Below are 17,972 nucleotides of genomic sequence, written 5' to 3'. Positions count from 1 at the left end.
AGGAAATCTTTTGTTTTCTTTTATATTGAATTTATTGGGGTAACATTGGTTAATAAAACCGTAGAGGTTTCAGGTTTACAATTCTTTAATACATCATCTGTAGAAATAAATCTCTTTTGTTTTGAAACTGGGTTAGGAAGACAATGTGTAATGCAGTGAAGTTGAGGATAAAGAAGCTTTAAGAGCAGAAGTACTTAGGCATTTTAAGTGTGTAGCATATTCTTAGTTATCCCAGTAGGTATTGTCTGCTTTGAAGTCCTATTTTAGAGTAACTCAGACTTATTTTTAAGAAGGCATATAATTATTTAGATTTTTTCTCCTTAGCCCTTTTCTTCATTTAGTCCTTACCTCTTCAAGTAAATATAGCCGTAATTAAACATGAGCCAAGGGGATTTCTGGTGAGCACTCTTAAATTTGTTTACATGTATAGATCTTGGGGATCAGCACACTGTTGTTGTAAATGAAGTTTTGTTTATTTTTTGTTTTTATTTTCAATCCTCACCCAAAAATGTGTTTTTGTTTTTATGGATTTGAGAGAGAGAGAAACATCGACTGGTTGCCTCCCGTACACATCCCAACCAGGGATTGGACCCATAACCATTTAGTGTATGGAACAATGTTCCAACCGACTGAGTCACCGGTCAGGGTAGTAAATGAAGTTTCACTGGCACACAGCCACACCATTCATTTATGTATCATCTGTGGCTGCTCTCACACCACAAAGCAGAGCTGGGTAGTTCCTACAGAGACCACAGGGCCTCAAGTCTGGCCCTTGAAGAAAAAATGTGCTGACTCTTGGTCTAGAGAAGATAAACCCAGGATATTAAAAATGTTTGTTAAAATAGATATCAGTTGGTATGTTTCTAAAAAATGGCTATAAATTATTTTTCTCCACTATTTACATATAGATGATTCACCTCCAGCAGAAAGGGAACCAGGAGAAGTTGTGGACAGCCTAGTAGGCAAACAAGTGGAATATGCCAAAGAAGATGGCTCTAAAAGGACTGGCATGGTCATTCATCAAGTAGAAGCCAAACCGTCTGTCTATTTCATCAAGTTTGATGATGATTTCCATATTTATGTCTACGATTTGGTGAAAACATCCTAGATGTCGTCATGAACTTTGCCAAATTTGTGGAACTATTAAATGTATAATTTGTAGACATAAAGACTTTCTGCTTTCCAGTTTAATGAAAGCTTCAATGTCCCTGCGAACCCACAATCTCTGCCAGCAGAACGGGTTTTGTTCTGAATAGTACAGATTTATGTGAACACAAAGCCTTTTGTGTAAGCCGCTCCTTCCTCTTAAAAGAAGTCAGTCTGTCTGGAGGGGAGTTACAGGTAAAAGTTAAACTAGTATCATTGTCAATTAAAACTAATCAATTTTATCCATTTCCCCTTCACTCTTAACATTCTCTTGTTCTGCTGCCACAATGCAAGCATAGTTTGGTATTTTTGTTACTGCCTTTTTTTGAGATATATATGTATCAATATCTACCTATGTCTGTGTGTATACGTATATAATATATATATATATATGCACACACAGATCTTTGCGCGCGTGTACGTGAGTGTGCACACACACACACTTTATTGGCAGTCCTTTCTTTGTGGATTGGATGGGGTTAAATCATTTTCTCCAGTTTAATAGGAGCACTTGACCCAAGTCGGTCATATCTGACATATTAATGCTGCTGATTTAAAATTAAATTTGGGCACAGGAAGCACATAGGGATGCTCAGCTCGTTTCAAAGTCAAAAGTTCAGAGCACCTTTTCCAGTTTGGAGGCTTCAAACCGTAAGTCCAAATATAAATCACTTCCCAACAGCTAATGACCCACAGTAGAATTTTATAAGACAGTTAGAAATCTGGGTAAAAGGCTGCCTTTAAGTCTAAGTTTTGTAAATTCTTTTGTTTACATATTTTATCAAATACTTTTTTTTTTTTTTTTTTTTTTTAAGCAAAGCCCAGGTGCTTGGTCCACACAGTGTAACGCCAGTGTATTTTGGACGCACGTTGGGTCCGTTATTTGTACAAATCAGTAACCTGGATTTTGGTACACAGATTTAAAAGCAACAGCACATCACTCACCTGCGTGTATGTGGCGAGGTCCTGGAAGAACATAGTACTTTATATGAATAATGTAAGTTGAAGAATGACAATGTTGCCCTTGAACAAGTTCTCTGGGACACTTGCATTTTTATTGCTACTATTACTGATATATGATTATGGTCCAAAGGCTTTTCCCCCGGCTTTCCCCCAAGAATGTCTAGGCAAATACCAGCTACAATCTCCTAACATCTTTTGGGGTGCTATATGTTCTTGCTTATAATGTGCTGCTTCTGTGGACACTGTTACCCCAGGATCAGTGGCCCATGCTCTTCTGTTGGTGTGACTGATAGCGGCCCTTAGCCACAGAATCCTTCCCTGGCTTATTCCGTCAAGGTGGTTTTAACTAAAAAAGTGGTTGGTTTAGCAGCAATACACCCATGTGTCACTTTGTTTTAGATAAGCCATGCGGTTTGAAAGGTAGGATAAAGGCCTTACATGAAACCAGTCTCTCGGGGAGATTGGAAATCTTACCTAAGATTTGGGCAGAAGGCTAAACACTCTTGCTGTCAATCGACCTCCATCATGGCTGTCCTTGATGTCAGAGATTTTGTAGTTTAAAGGTCTCACGTGTGGCTTGCCTGATGCCCACCTCGCTCCAGGAAGCCTGCGCCGAGTGCTGTTGGATGGTAACCCCGCACACCATATACGTACACACCACGTTTCCTACAGCGTGTCCAGCGCCTCATCACAGCAGCCAAGGGCGAGCTTCTCCATGCAGTGAGTTACCTCGGTCTTAGGTACTCCTCCCGTGTCTGAACTAGTGTCATCTGCACGCCTGTCCGCTGCTCTCCTGGTGGCTCTTGTAAGAGTGCCTGCATGTGAATCTAAGGCCAAACCCGGCTCCCCAAACCCAAGTGGACATGTGGCCCAGAGAGTGAGTGTGTCTAGCGCGTGCACCACACAAACAGCACAGTGACTTCGGGCCGAGAAACACAGCTCACCGGAGTGTCCTGCTGAGGGTTGGGCCAGTGGAAACATTTCTAGCATTCCTTAATGACTTGCATTGTGCTGTTTCCACAAGTACCTTTAGCAGCTTCTCAGTACCACATGGTCTGCCACTCTTGATGAATGTGACAAGTGATTATTGTTATTATTTTAATTATTGTTCCATTTTTTTTGCCTTTAAGGGTGAAGGAAGGGGAAGGGTTTTTGTTGTTTGTTTTCCATCTTTTTGTGTGTGTGTGTGGCTTATACCACACTTCCTGATGCTGTGACTAATTCTGCTCCCTAGCCAAATATATCAGGCTTCATTTTAGGCTCATGTTTCAGATCTGCATGCATTGCTTGCGTTTTCCTGGTATCTGAATGTTGGCTCCTTGTTCTAGGAATCCAACATTAATTTCCAAAATTATCATGGGACTTGTGACAACACAAGACATGAATCTGTATAAAATGTATTGGCCTTCCTCACTGACCTGCTATAGTATTATCGTGTCGTGTGTGCGTGTGTGATGTCTGGCTGCCATGTAAAGCTTCGAAGGAAAACCTTAAAGCAGACCATCCCTTTTTGCATGCTCTCTTCTAAGTAAAATGTCCAATGTAACTAATGAAAAGTGCATGTTAAAGATAATTTAGGTTTTTTTTTTTTGGTTTGTTTTTTTATCTTTGTTTTTACTTGTTTTCAGTTTTCTGTATATTTGCTTACTGTGCTGTTTTAGTGGTTGTAGGATAAAATGCACTGGTGAAGCAAATGTAGTGCCAACAGGAGGTGATTTTCCAGTTATGTGTGTCATGCAGCATTTGAAGGGACTGTGCATCTTAGAACAATCACAGTGACCTCTAAACCAGATTTCATTTCTATTATTTTACGTGCCAAACCCCGAAGTGCATTGGGCTTGAATCGCTGAACGCTGTGGACCCATTGGAAGACTCTTTTGATTGTCACAAATTGTAGTGCCTGAAAACATTCTTAAGCTGATTGTCTTTAAAAAAAAAAGAAAGAAAGAAAAGAGAGAAAGTAATCCAAAGACAAAACAGAAACACGTAATTATGGTCGAAATGTCTGTGGTTCCTTGGAAATGCTGCGCTTTTTGTATTTTCCATCATTGTAGTGCAGTTTGAATGAATGTGTATAGTTCAGAGGTCTTCGTGTTCACATCTTAAAAGTAGGTAATGACCTCATCTTTCAAGCTTGAATTCATTTTTAATTTTATTTTATACAATGTGTAGACAGTTCCCTGTTCTCTGCATTTAGAAGTATAAACTATATAAATCTGTTAATTCTGTAAGTAATTTTTATAATTATGATGTAACTCTATCCTATCCTTAAAACATTTAAAATAAACCCTTTATGTGCAACTTTTGACTGTAAATTGTGTGCTCATGAGCAAAATGTGATGTGTAAAACCTGCTTCTAAAAAAAGTTTTTAAAGTTTTACTTTAGGATTTTAAGTGACCTTTTTTACCCCTTTCACCACGTGTAAATGTTAGATATACATAAAAACAAATAGAATTTTTATTTGAATGATAATATTCAATAATATCTGAAAGGAATGGGGGCATTAATCAGTATCCCAAATATATTATATACATAGTTCCAAATATTAAAGTTTGTGATTTGCCATTAATAAGAAATTTTAATTTATCATAAAATTTTTAACTTGTTTAAATAGAATTAAATATGTATTTTATACTTTCATATCTATTCTTGCTTTGTATGCTGCTTATAATGCTTTATGAATACTTAAATAGCAATCTGAGATTCTGTAGTAAAAACCTTCATTTCTCAGTGGCAAGGACAAAGAAATGCAGGTACTACTGTGACCTATATGCACTCTGTTTTACCCACCGGCGTCATTTTAATCGGCGAAGTGGAAGTAGAGTATATGATGTGCCTTTATTAGATTCCTTGTTTTTATGTTTCCTGGTTGAGTTTGGCTTGTCTTGCACAGCCAAGGGGATGCAGGGTGGCCTCCTGGCCCTGGCGGGAGGCTCTACAGACAACGTGGGGGGGAGATGAACCTGGAAGCGCAGGTGCTCACCCTGGGCCGGCCCTTAGTTGTAGTCTTGTGGTGACGGAGCTACAGTTCAGGAAACCTTTCTTCCAGAAACTAACAAAGCAAGTGTAGTCTGAGTGTTGGTGGTTGCTGGCTGCTCTTTGTCAGGTCTCATCAGTCGGGTCTGTTGAGAGCAGTCCTCACTCTTGGGGACTGCAGGGATGGGCCTGCCTTCTTGATCCCTATCAGTACTCAGCTCTGTGATCAGAACAGCACTCGCAGATGCTGAGTAAGCACCTTGCCAAGTACTTTCCTCCATTACGTCATTGAATTCTTAATCCTGTGAGGAAGGCGAGACTTTCCTGTGTTGGGCAGGTGTGGGGAGGGGATATTGAGTATGTTTGTCCGGGATCACAGAGGCTGCCAGGACTCAGACCCTCAGCGCTGCTGTGTCAAAGCCTCAAAGTTACATTACTGCAGTGGGATGATCGGAATAATCTATAGTCTAATTTCTGTGGATAGTTTTTGTAACCTTAATTATAAGTTAATAGCACAAACTTCTTTATTTCCAAATTGCCTAATAAAAAGTCATACTGGTATTAGTCACTAGAATGTAGGAATCTATGTCTCTGTATAGTAATAATTAGAATCCAAAGTTATTTTTTTCCAGCAAAAATAAATATTTTATTTTGGAGAGAAGTCTGCTCAAGAAATTTAAATAATTTCCATTACAAGAATGTAGATAGCCCTAGCCAGTTTGGCTTAGTGATTAGAGCATCAGTCTGCGGACTGAAATTGTCCTGGGTTTGATTCTGGTTAAGGGCACATGTCCAGGTTGTGGGCTCCATCCCCAGTGGGGGGTGTGCAGGAGGCAGTCAATTGATGATTCTTTCCCATCATTGATGTTTCTATCTATCTCCCTTTCCCTTCCTCTCTGAAATGTAGATAATATTTTCTATTTCAAAGGCACTTTCCATTGTCATTAAATTAATCCTATATAATAAAGAGCTAATATGCTAATTAGGCCAAACAGCAGAACAGCTGTCCGACAACCTTCCGGATGAAGCTGGGGCTGCGAGGGCCAGCTGGGGCTGCGAGGACCGAGCCCCTTGCACGAATTTTGTGCATTGAGCGTCTAGTATTCTTATAAAATGTGGATTTGTTTATGTCCATAGCACATATTTTCTTTTTTAAAAATGTTTTGTTGATTTTTAGAGAGAGAGAAAGGGAGAGGGATAGAGAAATAGAAACAGCGATGTGAGAGAATCATCAATCAGCTGCCTCCTGCAACCCGGACATGTGCCCTGACCAGGAATCGAACCGGTGACCTCTTGGTGCACAGGCCAACACTCAATCACAGAGCCACACCAGCCAGGCCATAGCACAAAATCTTATACATAATTTTTATAGTAATTCGTTTGTTTTATGTCATGTATTTGTAAGTTTGTTTTTAGTCTTCTGTGTTTCAGAGAACTCAGTGAGTCTTTAAATTGTTTTGCCAGGCATTCTTAGATAGTCTTTGCCCTTATGCTGGCCTTAAAACTCTTTCAAGTTTTTGGTAACCAGTGGTAGATGGCTTTCAGGTATTGCCTTGGCACATCATTTTGCATAAATATGACATTGAATTCTTTCTGCTTCACTTTTACGTGAGGGCACTGGACCAAGTGGCGATGGTAACACCGAAGTATGGGTGGGCCCTTTCCAGGCATTTATTTTTTACGTTGGTCGTTAATAGGTGAGCAAGCTGCCAGCCACATTGTAGGCACATTTCTGCCTCCACTTTCATCTTCCTCCATTGCTTTCGTTTACGCTTGAAAATTCATGCTCTGGGGGAATGTAAGAGCTGGAAGTAACATGTGAACTACCTCAAGTCCTTCATAGGATGGACACATTCCTATAACTTAAAAATTCCGTGTCTTCATGTTGACTCCCCTGAAGCAGATTAGGATGTGAAAAGGACAGAAGGGAGGTCTTTAAAAACCTTGATGTTAACATGAGTTATCAACAAATTGAGTTGAATTCAGCATTCTGAATTGTCTTCAAATGTAGATTGCAAAATAGCTTTAAAGCTTTTGCCTTGAATTTGTCTCCTAATGAACGGATTTACAAGAAATCTGGTAGTTACTACCCATGCTCTGTATACACACACCTGTGATAAGCTGTGGGCATGCCCACTAGAAAACCAAGAGAGGCCCCTGGTGACATGCTCTTTTCCTGAAAGTTGTTCCTGATTGTGGACTTGTGTTCACTGTGTCTGTTATTTACTAGGGACATCATTTTTACCATAGTGTTGCATTGAGTTGTCCTGTAATACTATGGTAACTCGTTCTAACCACTGGGTATGTGTCTTAATTTCCCCGGAATCTGATGTGCCACACTTGGAGAGGCAAGACTGTGGTCTTTTTAGGACAGCCCTGCAGGGGAAATAGAAGGTTAAAGACTCAAAAATGTGTCGGATCGACAGAATTCATAGTCTGATCGCCCACAACTGCAGGGACTGCCTCTGAGCTGTCCACGGGGGAGATAACACACCAGAGCCCAGGGAACTATGATGTCCGTTTGTTTAATTCACACACATTCATAAAAAATTACAGAAATGGCTCACCCGTCGTCATTGGCTCTCTTTTTTGTTGGGTATTGGTATTTTTTAAAGGGTCATGCTCTGAGTAAGTGCTTGTGGTAGACCACTGAAGAAGTGCTTTGTGATAAAATTCTACACGCGTGTAACAGCTTGGGCTGCTGTAACAAACAGCACAGGCTTCAACAGCAGGCATTGACTCTTCTGTTCTGGAGGCTGGAAATCCAAGGTCATGGTGTCAGCAAGGTTGGTTTCTCATTAGGCCTCTCTCCTGGGCTTGTAGATCACTGTCTCCCTCCTGTGCCCCGACATGTCCTTCCCTCTGTGTGTGTCCTGGTCTCTCCTTTTTATAAGGATATAGTCTCTATTAAGGCCCACACTTAGGACCTCATTTTAGCTTAGTCACCTTTTTAAACACCCAGTCTCCAAATACAGGCATATCTGTCTATATATATAAAGCATAAGTGACCGGCTGGTAGCTATGATGTGCAATGAAGGGGACAGACACTCAACCCAGGAGCTGCCAAGTGACAGCAACTTTGCAGAGTGCCCTCTCGCACTTCGGGGCCCTTCGGGGGCCGTTGGACTGCTGGTTTTGGCCGATCCCCGCAGGCCAGGCTGAGGGACTGCCATTGCACAGATCCGTACGCCAGGCCTCTAGCTTGGATACAAAAGGGACAGCTATACATAGTATACTAAAAAGAATATTGAAAGGAGCCAGCTCCCTGAGTTCTAGATCTGTTTGCCCTCTTCCTGCTGGTGTGATCCAGGCCAATGATTTAGCCCTTCTCACTTGTTTTCCTTGTCTGTATATGGGGAGCGTCCTGCCCTGTGACTCCAGTGCGATGCTGACGTGCGTGGTGCAGGCCTGAGCCTCCAGGCTGGCATCGAACCAGGACGCGGTGCCTTGTACAGATAGCAGCTTTGTTATTTAAGACCTTGCCATGTGTGCTTTGATTTTTTTTTTTAATCTTTGAGATCACACTTTAGTTCCACATAGTTTCATTTATTATATAATGCCTGGAAGATTCCCGTTTTTATATTTTTTCAGAAAACTAGCATCTGCATATATAACAATTGTAATAATAAGCACCCTTGAGATATTAGTGGGATGGTCCAGCCACATTTTTTATTTTAGTATAACTGAGGGCTAGACTGTAAGTCTAAGCTTTTTGAATAAAGATACATGTCTGTTGCCGTTTTCACATCACAGCGGTCACAAGCACTGACCTGCTTTTGTTTAGTGTTGCTGGACTTTGCAATGTCAGGCAATGGTCCAATTGGTAGTAATTTAAATAGCAGGTCTACTTTCAGAAAGAATTACTATCAAAGAGGGAAGCTGCCTTTATTATTAAGTATATTTTTATTGGTTTCAGAGAGAGAGAGACATCAATGATGAGAGAGAATCATTGATTGGTTGCCTCCTGCACAACCCCTACTGGGGATCAAGTCCATAATCCAGGCATGTGATTAGATCAGTGCTCAACCACTGAGCAACACCGGCCAGGCGGAAGCTGTATTTTAAAAAGGACAGTTATGCCCAATGAATTGTAGCTGTGTGTGCAGTGGGGGTAGTGATCACTGCTTTCCATCCCTGGTAGGCCTTGGTGCACTGTGTTGAATCACTTCTTTGCCATCTCCCATGATAATTTGAAATCGGTCCCTTCGTGGAGAAGTTTTAAAAGTAGATTATTATGGCTTTTTCGCAATGGGCTTGCTGCCAGAACACAGGTGTCATGAAAACCACCAGTAACTCAAACCCAAGGTGGGAAAGGAAAAGACTCACATCAACATCGTCGTCATTGGTCATGTAGATTCTGTCAAGTCTACCACTGCTGGCCATCTGATCTACAAACGTGGGGGCATCAACAAGAGAACCATCGAGAAATTTGAGAAGGAGGCTGCTGAGATGGGGAAGGGCTCCTTCAAGTATGCCTGGGTCTTGGATAAACTGAAAGCTGAACAGAAGCGAGGTGGAAATTTGAGACCAGCAAGTATGTGACCATCATTGACGCCCCAGGGCACAGAGACTTCATCAAAAACATGACTACAGGCACATCTCAGGCTGACTTTGCTGTCCTGATTGCTGCTGCTGGCATCTCCAAGAATGGGCAGACCTGTGAAAATGCCCTTCTGCCTACACACTGGGTGTGAAACAGCTGATTGTTGGTGGTAACCAAATGGATTCCACTGAGCCACCCTACAGCCAGAAAAGATATGAGGAAATTGTTAAAGAAGTCAGCACCTGCATTAAGAAAATTGGCTTCAACCCCGACACAGTAGCATCTGTACCAATTCCTGGTTGGAATGGTGACAACATGCTGGAGCCAAGTGCTAACATGCCTTGGTTCCAGGGATGGAAGGTCACCTGTAAAGATGGCAATGCCAGTGGAACCACGCTGCTTGAAGCTCTGGATGGCATCCTGCCACCAACTCGACCAACTGACAAGCCCCTGCGTCTGCCCCTCCAGGATGTCTACAAAATCGGTGGTGTTGGTCCTGTCCCTGTTGGTCGAATGGAGACTGGTGTTCTCAAACCCGGCGGGTGGTCGGTCAGCTTTGCTCCGGTCAGCGTTACCACGGAAGGGAAGCCCGTGGAAATGCACCATGAAGCTTTGCGTGAAACTCTGTCTGGGGACAGGGTGGGCTTCAACGTCAAGAACGTGTCTGTCAAAGATGTTCGCCGAGGCCATGCGGCTGGTGACAGCAAAAAGGACCCGCCAGGGGAAGGAGCTGGCTTCACAGCTCAGGTGATTGTCCTGAGCCACCCAGGCCAGATCAGTGCTGGCTACGCCCCTGTGCTGGATGGTCACACAGCTCACACTGCTTGCAAATTTGCTGAGCTGAAGGAGAAGATGGATCGTCGTTCTGGGAAAAAGCTGGAAGATGGCCCCAAGTTTTTGGAATCTGGTGATGCTGCCATCGATACGATTCCTGGCAAGGCCATGTGTGTTGAGAACTTCTCTGACTACCCTCCTCTGGGCCGTTTTGCTGTTTGTGACATGAGACAGACAGATGCTGTGGATGTTAACAAAGCAGTGGACAAGAAGGCAGCTGGAGCTGGCAAAGTCGCCAAGCCTGCCCAGAAAGCTCAGAGGCTAAATGAGTATTATCCCCAATACCTGCCGCCACCCCGCCTTAATCAGTGGTGGAAGAACCGTCTCAGGACTGTTTGTCTCAATTGGCCACTTAAGTTTAATGGAAAAGGCTGCTAATGATTACAGTGCATCATCGTAAAACATTCAGAAGAGGAGAATGTTTTGTGGACCATTTGGTTCTTTTGTGTGTGTGGCAGTTTTTAAGTTATTACTTTTTAAAATCAGTATTTTTTAATGGAAACAACATGATCAAAAATCTGTCACAGAATTCTGAGACCCATTAAAATAAAGTTTAATGAGAAAAAATAAAAGTAGATTATGTTTCTAGGAGGGTACAGCTTACAGGCGTTAAAATTCACTAGTTTTTGGACATCCCATCTTACATTTCTGGTATGGATAGTAGCCTTGGTCCCACGCTCTAAGCAGAGCCAGCTGCTTTATTTAAAGCCACAGAATCTCATTCAGGTTAACGTGAGCTCGAGAGAAATAACCAGCATGATTGCCAGGGGTGTGATGAAGGCCAGGGCAGCTGGGCCCCTGTGTGTTTCTCCATGCGCCCGGGGAATGGAGGCTGCGGGTACCGAGAGCGCATTTGTGTCCTGAGAAAGCAAAGCTACGGAGCTGCTGACAGCACTGATGGCTCACCAGGTTCTGCTCACTGCCTGCTCCACAGAGGGCTCTGCCCCACCGCTGCCACTTGGCATCGTAATTCTCAGTGAAGCCAGAGTGGTGCTTGGCTTCTCGAGAACACAAAAAGTACAAAAAGTTGCATTATATTTTTAGTTTAGTCCTAATTCTCCCAGCTGACTAGCCGGCAGCATGTTGGTCCTTTGGTGTCCACAGGGCTGCTGCTGCCCGCCTCCCCCAGAAGAGGTCAGGTCCTGGCCGGTCACACTGCATCTTCCATCCGCTGTCTCGGGTTTATGCGCCCACTGACCTAGTTGATCATGAATTGCAAGGTGAAGTTTCAAGTTGCTTCCCATTGCTACCCAAACCTTGTTCCTCATTTCTGTGTCTTCATAATCTAAAATATCCTAAAACTGTTTGTTTCATTTTCCTGTTTAAAAACAATTCTCGTTACAGCGTCAGGCTGGAGCAGGGTGGAGTGCTGGGCGTGGTTTTGGGTAGACAGCCATCGTAACTTTAATTGGGTGAATTACCCAATTCAGTACGGCTCTATATTCCCATCTCTGCCATCAGTGGGCAAAGACCAGCTGCACATCTCATAAACCAAGGTGGGGCTTTTGTTTCTTTTGTTAATCCTCACCTGAGGATATTTTTTCATTGTTTTTCAGAGATGGAGGGAGGGAGGGGGGAGAGAGCGAGAAACTTGTGATGTGACGGAGACACAGATTAGCTGCCTCCCGCAATCGCCCTGACTGGGTGTGGGGAATGCACCCATAACCTAGATACATGCCCGTGACCAGGAATCGAACCCACAACCCTTTAGTGTGTGGGTATTTTCATCATACTGAAGTATCCATCTTATACAAAAACTGCTGTTTGAAACTTTAACCCTGCTATTCTGGCTTCTGTCTTAAATAATAAGGAAAATAGGACTACTCCCATTCCAGAGAGGCCGTAAACTATGCCCCAGAGTTGTCAGTGCTGACACCAGACAGTTGCCAGGCCTTGAGATAGGGTCTCATGGCCCCTTCCCAGCACGCAGGCCTTCTTTCTCAGAAGGCCCGGAAGTCTCATTCCAAATTTGGGAGACAGAGGACTGGAAAAAGTATAAATAGAGTTTCCTCCATATTGGGGGGGCCCAGAATTTGAAAGACACATTTTTCTCTGGGCCTGCACAGAATTTAATAATAAAATGTAACTCCTGTAGTCGGCACTGCAGTTCAGCCTCTGTTTCGGCAGGGTGCTGTAACTGTAGTTGCTGGCCAGCTTAATAAAGGCTCCTAAATTTTGATCTGAGTCCCTGGTGGTTGTCTCCACGGGTCACCCCATTACAATACTGTGGAGAGAATCCTGGTTTGTTTTTTAAATTGACTTGAAAGAGAAGAGAGAGAATAGTGTAAGAGGAGGAGAACCAAGATGGCGGCATAGGTTAACGCCGGAGTTTGCTGCTTTGAACAACTACTTCAAAAGTGAAACTAAAACACGGAACGGACATCACCCAGAATCACAGGAACGCTGGCTGAGTGGAAGTCCTACAACTAGGAGGAAAGAGAAACGCATACGGACACTCAGAGGAGGCGCAGTGCTGAAGTCAAATTCTGAGGTGCGGAGTGCGCGGAGCGGGCTGGCGGCGGAGGGCACAGTTGGCGTTTTCAATCGGGAGGGAGTCGCAGACTCTGAGCTCCAGATACAGGCGAGTCCTTAGGGACCCAGGCTCAAACGGGAGAAGGGGACTGTCTGGCTTCGGTCAGAGCGAGTGCAGCTTTCTCTCCGAGCTTTGCAGCGGGTGCTGGGACTCGGGGAGGCAGAGCCCCTGGGGACAGGACTGAGAGCCGCCATAACTGCTCTCTCCGGCCCACCCTGTTGATCCTGTGCGACCCACCCCACCCAAGCCCTGCACAGAGGCATTTGCCGGATAGCCTCAGGCAAAGGCTAGATTAGCACCTCCCTAGAGGACAGAAGTTCTCTCACTACTGTCACAGCTGATTCTCATAGCCACTTGGCCTGGAGGTCAAACCCTCCCTGGAATTAGCTACAACAATCAAGATTTATCTATAAGACTGCGAACAAAGACCACTAGGGGGTGCACCAAAGAAGCATAACAAAATTCGGAGACAAAGAAACAGGACAAAATTGTCAATGGAAGAAATAGAGTTCAGAACCACACTTTTAAGGTCTCTCAAGAACTGTTTAGAAGCTGCCGATAAACTTAATGAGATCTACACGAAAACTAATAAGACCCTCGATCTTATATTGGGGAACCAACTAGAAATTAAGCACACACGGACTGAAATAACGAATATTATACAGACGCCCGACAGCAGACCAGAGGAGCACAAGAATCAAGTCAATGATTTGAAATGCGAGGAAGCAAAAAACATCCAACCGGAAAAGCAAAATGAAAAAAGAATCCAAAAATGCGAGGATAGTGTAAGGAGCCTCTGGGACAGCTTCAAGCGTACCAACATCAGAATTATAGGGGTGCCAGAAGATGAGAGAGAGCAAGATATTGAAAACCTATTTGAAGAAATAATGACAGAAAACTTCCCCCACCTGGTGAAAGAAATGGACTTACAGGTCCAAGAAGTGCGGAGAACCCCAAACAAAAGGAATCCAAAGAGGACCACACCAAGACACATCATAATTAAAATGCCAAGAGCAAAAGATAAAGAGAGAATCTTAAAAACAGCAAGAGAAAGAAACTCAGTTACCTACAAGGGAATACCCATACGACTGTCAGCTGATTTCTCAACAGAAACTTTGCAGGCCAGAAGGGAGTGGCAAGAAATATTCAAAGTGATGAATACCAAGAACCTACAACCAAGATTACTTTATCCAGCAAAGCTATCATTCAGAATTGAAGGTCAGATAAAGAGCTTCACAGATAAGGAAAAGCTAAAGGAGTTCATCACCACCAAACCAGGATTATATGAAATGCTGAAAGGTATCCTTTAAGAAGAGGAAAAGGAAGAAAAAGGTAAAGATACAAATTATGAACAACAAATATGCATCTATCAACAAGTGAATCTAAGAATCAAGTGAATAAATAATCTGATGAACAGAATTCTGTTGATTATAATAGAATCAGGGACATAGAAAGGGAATGGACTGACTATTCTTGGGGGGGAAAGGGGTGTGGGAGATGTGGGAAGAGACTGGACAAAAATTGTGCACCTATGGATGAGGACAGTGGGTGGGGAGTGAGGGCGGAGGGTGGGGCGGGAACTGGGAGGAGGGGAGTTATGGGGGGGGGAAAAAAAGGAACAAATGTAATAATCTGAACAATAAAGATTTAATTTAAAAAAAAAAAAGAAAGAAAGAGAAGAGAGAGACATCAATTTGTTGTTTGTTTAATTTATGCATTAACTGTGCTGCTTGTATGTGCCCTGACCAGAGATGGAAGCCACAACCTTGGCCTATCAGGACAACGAGCTACCTGGCCAGGGCGAGAGAATCCTAGTTTGACTTAATAGTCCCTTTTATAACCAACCATATTACCAATATTCCTTTGCTCTTTGTGAAATCATGATGTCTATAAGATAAAATTGTCATACCTTTATTAAGGATTCTTTTTAAGGACCATCTATATATATAAAAGCCTAATATGCTGCTAATTGTCCCTCAAACCATGCGACTGTTTGACCAGTTGCTATGACGTGCACTGACCACCAGGGGGCAGATGCTTCGCCCAGTAGGTTAGCTTGCTGCTGGGGTCTGGCTTATCAGGACTGGGCGAAAAGGGCCGGACATGCCCTGGAGCCCTCCCTCGGGCCCCTCCCAGGCCCTGATCGTGCACCGGTGGGGTCCCTCGGCCTGGCCTGCACCCTCTCACAATCTGGGACCCCTTGGGGGATGTCGCAGAGCTGGTTTCGCCAAATCCCACCAGTGCACGAAGCCATGCACCAGACCTCTAGTGTTAATATAATTTTGTGCTTTTTTTTTTTAATACATTTTTATTGATTTCGAGGAAAGGACAGGGAGAGATAGAAACATCAATGATGAGAGAGAATCATCGGTCAGCTGTCTCCTGGATGCCCCACACTGGGGGTCGAGCCTGTAACCCAGGCATGTGCCCTGACCAGGAATTGAACCGTGACCTCCTGGTTCATAGGTTGATACCCAAACACTCGGTTTTCTTTTTATAATCTTTAAAGGGAAGACTTTAGGAATTTTGTTTCATGAAAATTGTTAGATGGTTAAGTCCTTGTTCACTGGCAAGTACTGTCTGGAGCAATCTTTCGCAAAAGTGCTGGATTTCTGAGACTGAGAAAACAATCCCCACGAAGGGAAGGATGTGAGCACAGCATTGAGGAAGTGGCCAGGGGACTCAGCATCAGCACACACTCCCAGGGCAGGTTCTCTCCAGTTCGCCACGTGTCCATCGTTCCCAGCACGGCTTCCGAGTGCCCGCAGCACATGAAGTCACCAGGCAGCGTCAGGGTGAGCCTCCACTGTGCTACCCTCCACCAGGGCTCTCTGCCCGCTGCACAGCCTTTACCAAAGGCCAGGCCTGTGTCCCAGGCACCTGAATGTTGGTGCTCTCACCTGTCGTCACTGCTGTGAAGGCCAGGGTGGCCAGTGGCGAGTGTAGTCCCTGGTCATGCATCCTACTAGCCGGACACTGAGATGGCACTCAGACCTCAGAAGTCAGCATGCCTCCTGGCCCCCAGGGACCCTGCTGCCCAGCCTCCCCTCCGGCTGTCTTCCACTAGGAGCAGTGAGAACTGCTTTCTTTGTTCTGAGATCTGTCCTGTAGCTGCCATCTCAGTTACACTCCTGTTGTAGATGTCGCAGGCCCAGGAAGAAGGGCTTCACAGCCAAGGAGCCGCCCCAGCGCCCATGTGGCTGTGGCTGTGGCTGTGGCCGTGCTGGATTTGCAGCCCAGGGAGTTGGCCCTGCATTGCAGTTGCGAAGAGCTGTGTTTGGTTGCAGGGCCTGGTAGCAGTCAGGAGGTTGGCCGGCCAGCCCCGCCCCCTATGGGGGGGCAGTTGGGCGGGGCCTTCTGTGAGGAGGAGCCATGGGAGGTTGGCCAGCCAGCCCCACCCCTGATTGGGCCAGTTCACTGACCACAGTGGGTGTCATAACAACTGGTCATTCCAGTCGTTATGGCATTCCGGTCGCTAGCTTTTTATATATATAGACTAGAGGCCCGGTACATGAAATTAGTGCATGGGGGGCCCTCAGCCCAGGCTGCACCCTCTCAAATCCGGGACCCCTTGGCGGATGTCCGACTGCCGGTTTAGGCCCGATTCCTGCAGGATTGGGCCTAAACTGGCAGTCGGACAACCCTATCACAATTCGGGACCACTGGCTCCTAATTGTTCGCCTGCCAGCCTGTCTGATCACCCCTAACCACTTCTGCCTACCGACCTGATCACCTGTAACCACCTCTGCTAGACTGATCGCCCCCTAACTGCTCTCCCCTGCCAGCCTGATTGCCCTTAACCGCCTTTGCCTTGGCCCCCACCACCGTGGCTTTGTCCGGAAGGACATCCAGAAGATGTCCAGTCTAATTAGCATGTTACCCTTCTATTAATATAGATAAGAGTCTTAAAAGACTGGAACTGTGGACATGATTAAAGCTGTTCTGTTTGGGTTCTGTGACTGTGCTGTTCGGGTTGCTGAGATCATCAGCACATGGTATTCCTGTGTTTGCCCGTTCACAGCAGGGCTATGCTAGCTCCAGTGACCCTCACCTGCTGTCGGCCATTAGGAAGGCTTTTGTTGGAAAACAGGCCTCACACTTTCACATTCAAATGATGTTGGTAATTTCATCAGAAACGAACTCAAGACTCTTTAGATTACTTCATTTTGTTCCTGGAAGAATACCTAGTCATAAGTTTTAAAACAAAACAAATAGAGCCCTGACTGGTGTAGCCAAGTGGTTAGAGCATTGGCTCATACACCAAAGAGTTGCAGGTTTGATTCCCAGTAAAGGGCACCTACCTGGGTTGCAGGTTCAATCCCTGGCCCTGGTTGGGGTATGTGCGGAAGACAGCAATCTCTCTCTCCCTCCTTTCCACTCTCTCTAAAAGTGAATGGGAAAATATCCTCAGGTGAGGATTAACAAAAACACACACACCCCCAAAACAACAGAAAACCTTCAGGACAGGGAAATCCTTGTATCAAATGATTTTCTCCTGCAGGATGCTGTCTCATTCTCTCACACATTAATTTAACTTTGGGAAGTGGGTTGATATTTTATAACTCTGGAAGATATTATTTATTACAAAAAACCAACTACTTTAAATAGGAACAAAATAATAGTATTCCAACACAATTCATTTGTCATGTACACTTGGAATTTCTCTGAATAATCGCCTTAGCTGTGTGTTTGACAGAATTCATGTAAGAGGTTGGAACTTGGCCTACAAACCATCTGAACTACCACGTGGGTGTCTGTGTGCACAGGGTCTGATGCTGAACATGGCAGTGCTCACTTTCTAGATAGCTCAGCTAATCCGATTACTGCACTGTGCTGCATAGGTAGAGGAGAGAGGTCTCAATATGCCTCAGGTTTTTAGAAGCCTAGAGAACTTGAATTGGTTTACTCACAACCTATGATTTATATTAAATTCCTTGTTACCTTTTTGCAAAATCTATAATTGAATATTATACAGG

At 44.3% G+C, this 17,972-nt stretch overlaps 1 protein-coding gene and 1 pseudogene across 3 annotated transcripts in view; both read left to right on the top strand.

Annotated features, from left to right (window-relative positions):
* SPIN1 (spindlin 1) overlaps positions 1–4,410 on the top strand; it is a 94,925-nt gene extending 90,515 nt beyond the window's left edge. For all 3 annotated transcript variants that reach the window (XM_059656374.1, XM_059656375.1, XM_059656376.1), the window contains one exon: positions 909–4,410. In XM_059656374.1, the coding sequence (XP_059512357.1) occupies positions 909–1,108 (200 nt within the window). In that variant the 3' untranslated portion in view covers positions 1,109–4,410. The remainder of the gene's footprint in view (positions 1–908) is intronic.
* Positions 4,411–8,741: 4,331 nt separating this feature from the next.
* LOC132211804 (elongation factor 1-alpha 1-like) lies at positions 8,742–11,234 on the top strand (annotated as a pseudogene).
* The last annotated feature ends 6,738 nt before the right edge of the window (positions 11,235–17,972 follow it).

Source organism: Myotis daubentonii, chromosome 11 (genome assembly GCF_963259705.1).
Source record: "Myotis daubentonii chromosome 11, mMyoDau2.1, whole genome shotgun sequence".
In the NCBI taxonomy this organism is placed as follows: domain Eukaryota; kingdom Metazoa; phylum Chordata; class Mammalia; order Chiroptera; family Vespertilionidae; genus Myotis; species Myotis daubentonii.
The sequence above is the reverse complement of the archived record's forward strand: the minus strand, read 5'-3'. Positions and strand labels throughout refer to the sequence as shown.